This window comes from Meriones unguiculatus, chromosome 2, assembly GCF_030254825.1.
Source record: "Meriones unguiculatus strain TT.TT164.6M chromosome 2, Bangor_MerUng_6.1, whole genome shotgun sequence".
Classification (NCBI taxonomy): Eukaryota; Metazoa; Chordata; class Mammalia; order Rodentia; family Muridae; genus Meriones; species Meriones unguiculatus.
The window spans coordinates 92,338,834-92,347,485 of NC_083350.1; the positions used below are offsets into that span (position 1 = coordinate 92,338,834).

Below are 8,652 nucleotides of genomic sequence, written 5' to 3' on the forward strand. Positions count from 1 at the left end.
ACAAAAAAAAAAAAAATTCTATAAAGTTTTTCAGTTATAAGAAGTCAATTTCCTTATGATGTTTTTCTTTGTGAAAGGGTTAAAAGTAACTGTTCCATGTCAGTGTTTGTTATCTGAGTTGTTTAATTCTTCAGTTAGCTTCCTTATCTCCACTGAAATACATTTGGGTCCTGACAGAAGAATGTGGACCAAAGGGCAGGATGAAGGAAGGGTATCTTTCTCACTGCTGCCCATGTTTTCCCTTTGTGTTCACATTTCCATTATCATCCGGTAAAGGAATTTATGTTAGCAAAGGAAGGCTGAAGAGACAGCTCAGTTAAGAGTGCATACTGCACTTGCTAAGAACCTCCACTTTGGTGGTTCCTAACTGCCTGTTACTCCAGCCCCAGGACATTCTGACAACCCTGACTCTGTGGGCACCTGCACTGATATTCACATACCCACATAGCTGAAAATAAACCTCAAAAAAATGATAGGAGATGGCTCACTTGGCAAAGTGCCTGCTGTGCAAGGACTCACACTTGTAAAGGCTAGGTGTGCCGATGCACTGGCAAGAAACAGAAACAGGGGGACCTGGAGTCTATGCAGTCTATGCAGTCTAGCCAATTGGTGGAGCTCTGGGCTCGGTGAGAGACCCTATCTGAAAAACTAATGAGGAACACGGTAGAGAAAGACAGCAGCAGCCTCTGGTCTGATGCAAGCACATACATGACAGGTACATACACACAAATACATTCATGTAAACACTACCCTTAAAATAAAAGACAGCCTTGAATGTCAGTACTCAGTCTGAATTAGGTTTTCTTGATTTGAGATTGTGATTTTTATTATTTGTTTGTTTATGGTTTTATGAGACAGGTTTCTCTGTGCATAGCCCTGGCTACCCTGGAACTCATTTTGGCTGAGCTAAGATTGAGAAAAGCATATAAGTAAACTTAAATACAAATACTAAAAATTGGCTTTATGGTCCTAATACATATATGTTAAGTTTTTAAGTTGTTTTCTTTTGTTTTAAATACAGGTTGCTCTCAAGGAAGTGGTATTTTACATTATGCTCACGGAGATAGTCAGCAAACTCACCTGCTAAAGCACGGTAAGTACAAAGCACAGGAGCACCCCCTGCCCTCCCCTGGCCCACCTCATATGTGCCTTTGTAAATATGTAGGGAGAAGCTCCATGGGCACTGGCCTCGGCAATGGGAAGCGCCCTAGTCAGGAAGAGGACACACAGAGTGTTGGTCCCAAAGTCCAGCGACAGAGCAGTAACTGATATGGTAAATACTTAGGTCTTTTCTTCCCTGCTTTAGTACAGTATATAATTAAATTAATTTCCAAATGAGGCAGTTGTTTTAACGCAGCCACTGACTGAACAGGAGAGAAGCCCTGTACTGAACGTAGCACTGCACTTATGGCAGTGCTTTCAAGCCCACTGTGTCAACTTGCAAAGCTTGTGCCTCTGAAGACAAGGTTCTCTTACAGTAGAACTATAAACCTGAACCAAAAGATCCTCTTCATTTAAGTAACCTTAATACGGTCCCTCTATAGCCTTCTGCCAAGTCTTTACTCTATTAAGTTAAGGAGGGAAGGGGTTTGAGACAAGGCCTCACTGTGTAGTGCAGGCTAGCTTCCCTTTAACTCACACACAGGCTAGCCTCTCACTTATAGCAATCCTCCTACACTATCTTTCCAAATGCTAGGATGACACACACACAATGTATTCTCAGTTGATGCTTTTATCTTCTCTGTTGTGCTGCTTATAAAACCTAAGTCATTAATATTTAAGCAATGCTGGGCCTTTTCAGAAGTAGCAAAAAGGTTCCTATAACATCCATTTTAATTGAATTTTTGATACTGTTTTGTGATTTAATAAAAAAAGTATTTAAAGGTTTTTCATATTTTTGGTTATCTTAAACTTTATATTATCAGTTAGTTTTTATGCCAACCAAAATATACATTTTGTGAAGTTAAAGTCAGTAAATGCTCATCAGTTTATTATTATTTAATTCTTTGCAGTCAAGTTTTACTTGTGTTTTTTTTTCCCCCTTTAAATCACAGAAAGCATGCAGGAGGAGTACTGTCGCAGCTGAAATTGGTGGGAAAGTCAGTACTTTTCATTTAAATTATTTTAAAATGTCATTCATTCATTCATTCATGGAAAACAGTTACATTTCAAACATTATTTCTAATAACATTTCTGTGGTTTTTAACTTTTTAATGAATGTCACATAGGACAAGTGGTAATTTGTATATAAGAACTTGGTAACAGATTTGCTTAATGTAAATAGAGTCAGTTAGTATAGACTCATCAGTATATTTTTGATAATTTTTCATGTATGGTAAAAGTTAAAGTTAACAGATATTCTGAAATAAAACTGAAAAGTTTTCAGAGTCATTGCAGGAAAATGGGAAGTTTTTAGACTTTCTTAAAAGACTTTGTTAAAATTTTAGGACACATTTTTCTTGTTATTGTTGTTCTAATTTTGCAGTCTTTGATAATAATGCTTTAGAAAATACATGTAATCAAAATGTGTATGCCTCTGTCAGCATGGACAGTCTGCCATGTGCAGCTGCTCCGACCCACACTGTCTCCCCCTTTTCTTGTTCATCTACAGCTAAAGTGACTTTGTTATTAAAGTATATGCAAACATGGAACCCTGTGTACTTGGTGTTCATTTTTTTCATTATGTTTGTCTTTTTGGTAAGAGAATTACTGTGTGAGGTGTGATTACAGAGTACAGAAAATAGATTACAAGTAATAGAGACCACATGCCACCATTTTGAATGAAAGAATAGGTACCATCGATCTAGATAATTTCAGAATTATCGAGAAGACAGATTGAAAGTGTGGTTTGTTTGTCTGTTTTCACATAATGGGTTCTGTCATGTAAGTCAGGCTGTGTGAGGCAGTAGGTCAGAGTGTGCGTTCTGAGGTTCAAAGCCTGTTTTTCCAGGGATCAGCTTTGGGGTCTTGGCAAGACGTTACCTTTCTGCCTTCGTTTTTCCATCTTAAGTGAGAGTAAGAATAATACTCGCCTCATAGTCCAGTCTCACGCAAAGTGCTCATTAGTACTACAGGGCACACAGCCGAGCCCCATAAATGTGAGCTGCAGACTGCAGAGCTCTCTGGGTTACAGGCTGCCTGCCATTATTAACACTGTCGCTCTCCTTACTGTATTGTTAGGCACTTTTATACTGCAAGCTGTGTTAACCATTGGCTTTTCATTTTCCTATCTTCAGTAGTAATAAACACTCGGCACGCTGGGACGAGGGAGTGGCGAGGTGTCAAAAGTAGAGCACTTGCCTAGAATGTGTAAGGTCCTGATGCCTTATAACAAGTTAATAATGCTCAGTAAATTGCAGCAATAAGAAAGAAAGTCAAGAAGACCAGGGCCCACCTTCCTTTTCAGCACTGTTAAAAACAGTAGTGTTCTGGTTGTCTTTCACCAGTTGTATCTCCCCCTAATAAACAGAAGTAAGTCATCAAAAGCCTACTAAAGGTTGAAGTATTAAAGTTCTTTTGTTTAAACCAGGTGTAGTGGCTTATACCTTTAATCTCAGAAGAGGCAGGCAGATCTCTGTGAGTTGGAGGCCAGCCTAGTCTACATAGCAAGATCCTGGGCAGCCAAGGTTATACAGAGAAACCCGGTTTCAAAATTTATTATTATCATTATTATTATTAATTTGGCTTTATTTTTAGATATTTTAGCTTAAGAATAATTTATTAGAGTTTAAGAGAAAACATTGTACAAGGTGGGTAAATCCTTGCAGCAGCAGGAGAAAGAAAAAGTCATGCCTTTTAAATTGGGTGTGGAATAGAAGTAGACATTATTAAGAAAGGAAAAGGCACATGCAAGAGTGCAACTGGGCTCATGAACAGAGAAAAGAGCCAGCTTCCTGAATCCTTAAATTCTTACTACTCCGCCCTTTGGAAAATTGAATCGAAGAAACCAAGCTTTTGAATTAGCTTATACAGCTTCCTTATGTTTTTCTCATGTACTTAAATTAGTGACTTTTACATGTATAAAAGCAATAGCCATTGTCTAGTTACTTTTCTGTTGCTGTGATAAAACACCAATGAAACTTATAAAAGCATTTAATTTGGATTAGGGTTTCGGAGGGTTAAAGTACAGGATGGCAGAACAAAAGAACAGCTGAGAGCTCACATCTTTATCCAGGAAGCACTGGGAATGGCAAGAACCTTTAGAAACTTCAAGCCTTCCCCAGGGCCACACCTCCTCCAGCAAGGCCACACCCCTTACCCTTCCCAAACAGTTCCACCAACTGGGGGCCACAAATTCAAACAATAAGCCTATGGGGGCCATTCTCATTACAGCCACTGTTACCATTATAATTTTATTTCTTGTATATACTAGAGACTTCAGAATTGTCTCGTTTTGTAATTTTCTTGAAGAAAATAATGCAGAGTAGTAGTCTCATCACTTTGTTCTTCCTAAGGCTTTTTCTGAGTGCCAGGCCCTAAAAATGCACTGTAAGGAGGTGGCAAAGTTTGAGCTGCATTCATTGGCTGCAGTTAGTGCAGCTGAGTTCGTGTCTGCTTCGATTATGGTGCACAGGGACACAGTCCTCCAGTGGTTGTGTAAAGCCTTGGTGTAAGCTTCCCATACTCCACTGCTCAGTCCCACCTCCCCTTCCTGACAGTGACTGCATAGCATGCCATTCCAAGCCTTTACCACCTGTCACTTTTACTTTTTCATTGTTTAATTGGGGGTGTGGGGGTTGGTTTGGGTTGGGTTTTTGAGATACAACTTACGCTCTACCTCAAGCTAGCCTGGAATTACTATGTAGCCCAGGCTGTCCTTGAACCCCTACCAATTCTCCCTCATTACAGGTGTAACTAATCCTTTTCTATATCTTATTGTAATTTTCTTTTCCCAAAAGAGAATAGCACATCTTAACCATGGATTCCAAATTCTTTAAATAAATGTGTAATAAATCCATGAATAGAGTGATGATATACCAAGAAGAGTTATTGGACATAGATAACCTACCCATCTATGTAGTACCTGCTCAGTTAATTCCGGAGTATCCTGAAGACTAGAAATGATCTTGAGATCAGGATAAGAAACTCAAGGCCAAGTTGTCAGTTCCTCTAACTAAAGCCCACTGAGAATGAACCACAAGGTTATAATATTTGATTAAGATTTCTCAAGGCGTGTTTAATTATTCCCTTTACATCCCAAACATAGGCTCCTCCCTCCTCTCCTTCCCATTCCACCCATCCTCCCCCTCCCTCATCCCCCTCCCCCTCCCCCACTCAGAAAAGTGTACCTGACCACCAACTCACCCCAACACATCAAGTCGCATCAGGACTAAGTACATCCTCTTCCCTTGTGATCTGGTGAGGCAGCCCCGCCAGGAGGAAGTGATCAGAAAGCAGGCAACAGAGTTCATGTCAGAGACAGCACTTGCTCCCCTTACTAGGAAACCCACATGAAGTCCATGCATGGTCCTTGGTTGGTGCTTCAGTCTCCACAGGCCTCCCTGGGCCCTGGTTAGTTGGCTCTGTTGGTCTTATACTGTCCCCTCCAGGTCCTTCTATCCTTCCTCCCACTTTTCCACAAGGCTCCCAATGTTTGGCTGTGAGTCTCTGCATCTGTTTTGATCTGCTGCTGGGTGGAGCCTCTCAGAGGACAGCTGTGCTAGGCTCCTGTCTACATGCATAGCAGAGTATCCTTAATGGTGTCAGGGGTTGGCTTTCTCCCATGGGGTGGGTCTCAGGTTGGGCCAGGCATTGGTTGAACATTCCCTCAACTTCTGCTCTATCTTTATCCCTGCACAACTTGTAGGCAGGGTAAATTTTGAGTCAAAATTTTTGTGGATGGGTTGGATTTTCCCCTCCCTCCACTAGGAGTCCGGAGTCCTGTCTACATGAAAAAAAAAAAAAAAAAAAAGCAAGTAGATCCATATCCATCACCTTGCACAAAACTCAAGTCCAGGTGGATCAAAGACCTCAACATAAAACCAGACACACTAAATCTATTAGCTATATACTAAATCTATTAGAACTCATTGGCACAGGAGACAACTTCCCAAACAGAACACCAACAGCATAGGCTCTAAGATCAACAATCAATAAATGGAACCTCATGAAACTGAAAAGCTTTTGAAAGGCAAGGGATACTGTAAACAAAGCAAAATGGCAATCACCAACCCTACATCTGACAAAGGGTTAATACAATAATATAGAACTAATATAAAGAACTCAAAGTAAATACCAACAAACCAAATAATTCAATTTAAAAAGGGGGTATAGAGCTAAACAGAATTCTCAATAGAGGATTTTCTAATGGCCAAGAAGCACTTAAAGAGACATACTTAGTCATCAGGGAAATGCACATCAAAATAACTCTGAGATTCCATCTTAAATCCGTCAGAATAGCTAAGATCAACCCAAATGACAGCACATGAGGTTGTGGAGAAAGGGGAACACTCCTCTATTGCTGGTGGGAATATAAACTTGCACAACCACTTTGGAAATAAATCTGGTGCTTTCTCAGCAAAGTGGGAATAGCTCTGCCTCAAGGCTCAGCATATTCCCAAAATTTTCACTAGTTTAACTGTGGGTCAAGCATTGCTCTCAGGGACACAAGTAGTCACCGGCCTCCACTCCACATTAAGGGGTTGGGGACAGCCTGAGTTTATCGCAGTCCTGTGTGCTTAGAAATGTGAGGCGGCAGGCCACCAGCCTGGGAAACTCCATTTTCTTGGCTCCAATGGCCGACAACACACAGAGCGCTCTGTCCTGGGTAGCCCTTCACGACAATTGCGGTTAACATGTTGTTAATGTGTTTTATTTCCTGTTGCTCGACCCTCGGCTCTTGCATTGCATTTCCGCAAGCTTGATGCTGAGGCAACAGGCTGTGAATATTTGTTGGCTGGATGGATGAAAAGGATTCTGGCTTTGGCTTTAGTTTGTTTGGTTTGTGAGTTTGGGCAACCGTAACGAATGGATAGAATGTAAAGCACTCGGCAAGTTTAGCAGGAATATTTGGGCAAAATCATCTAGGAGGAAAAGGCTTTTAGGAAATCAGACCTGGCGTTACAATAGCAATGGGGATGGGCAGGGAGGTCAGGTTTCAATGTTTTTAACTGTTTTAGGGTTTCTGAATGGCTCTGTCTTACAGACAACAGCTTCTAAAAATTTAACAGGTTGTGACATTCTCTAAGGGACAAAAACAGTCAAACCACTAGAGGTTCGCTGAGACAGAAGCTCCCGGTGGCACAGGTGAAACAATCCCTGCTGCGTGGCACGCTGAGTCTCAGGGAGCCAGTGCCCCATAGTCTAATTGGCTACCCTCAGGGTGGAGGCGTGACTTCCTGCTCAGTTTTCCGAGCTCTGATTGGTTACTAGCCAAGGGGTGAAGCCGAGCCAGTTACCTAGGATCTGTTTCCTGGGTGGAGAGGCCTGCAGAGCGGGGTGGGAACGCAGCTGAAGGTGAGGGCTCCCGGCTATGCTCGCACTGCTGCCCACAGGTGAGCCACCCTTTTCCTTCAGCTCGGGCTGAGCCTCATGCCAGCCCACTGAGGTCAGGATTAGCAACTGCCTACCGAGAACGTCCCCACAGACACTCCAGCGCCGAGCACCGTGCGGAAAAAGGGAGACTGCACGTGTAAAAACGGTGTCGCTGTAGCGCGCCTGCAGTGTTCTAACTCTAACCAATTTGCTTGCAAAATTGAGATTCACTTGAAACTGTCAGATCAGCACTTAAGTTGATGTTCTCAAGTGGGCTGTTATTAATATAAAAATGCATTTCATACCTCAAGATTGTTTAAGAGGCATGAAACTTTAGAGAGCAGGTTACGTGACCTTTTTACCAAGAGCATTATTGTACATAGGACCCAAGGCTGAGAGCAGGACTGCCATTATCAGATGGGCAGCCTTGGCCACTGCCTCCTGACCTAACTTTTAAGTTAGATTGTGGTTTAATGAGCAGTAGTAAAGTACTATGAATGGCTAATACTGTTAACATTCGCTTTCACCAAGGAGTAGCATCTGAGTGTTCCTGATGCCCACTTTTGCCCACTGCATTGTTTCATGACCTTGATTTGTTGACTTGATTTAATTGGTTTTCGGACCGTGTTCTTTGGTCATTACAGTATTTAGTGCATGGACTCCCTGCCTACACAGTTAACACAGGCTGCTCGCGCTTATTGCTAAAGTCATTTCTGAAGTGAAAAAGGTGTGGGAGGGCCTTATTTTCCTGGAAAGTCTGTAATTCTCAAGTTCTCAGGTGGTCTGTGATCCCAGCAGGAGAGCTAGCACCTAGCATCCCTGGTCGAAACCTGAGCTTAAAAAACAACAAAACTACCAGTTGAATAGATGGACAGTTGATAAACGCTACTATAAAGTCAAAAGCACATGGAAAGGTGCCTGTCTGTCTCTTCCATAGTCAATGATGTCAGTCCATGAAGGACAGGGAAACAACTCCTTACAACGTAGTGATCAAAGGGTCTGCTCTTGTAGGATATTGAAGCAGAAACGTGAACAGTCACAGCCAGCTCAAGTAGAGTTGCAGTCTGTGGTGCAGTAGGAGTGTCTTTAAAGGGGACATGAGACTCCACCTATTCTGAAAGCTCAGAGGCAGTTCCTTGAGACAGTAACCCTTAGTTCAGTGAAAGTAATCCATAGTCT

At 41.9% G+C, this 8,652-nt stretch overlaps 2 protein-coding genes across 3 annotated transcripts in view; both read left to right on the top strand.

Annotated features, from left to right (window-relative positions):
* The window catches only part of Cry1 (cryptochrome circadian regulator 1), a 55,849-nt gene extending 53,198 nt beyond the window's left edge, over positions 1 to 2,651 (top strand). The window contains exons 11-13 of one of the 2 annotated variants that reach the window (XM_021658568.2): positions 1,022 to 1,093; positions 1,166 to 1,273; positions 2,055 to 2,651. In XM_021658568.2, coding sequence (XP_021514243.1) covers positions 1,022 to 1,093; positions 1,166 to 1,269 — 176 coding nt within the window. In that variant the 3' untranslated portion in view covers positions 1,270 to 1,273; positions 2,055 to 2,651. The remainder of the gene's footprint in view (positions 1 to 1,021; positions 1,094 to 1,165; positions 1,274 to 2,054) is intronic. The other variant, XM_021658569.2, reaches the window with a different exon arrangement.
* Positions 2,652 to 7,476: 4,825 nt separating this feature from the next.
* Positions 7,477 to 8,652, top strand: part of LOC110561957 (four and a half LIM domains protein 1-like) — a 35,311-nt gene continuing 34,135 nt past the window's right edge. The window contains exon 1 of the mRNA XM_060377822.1: positions 7,477 to 7,493. The gene's annotated coding sequence lies outside the window, so the exon portion shown is untranslated. The remainder of the gene's footprint in view (positions 7,494 to 8,652) is intronic.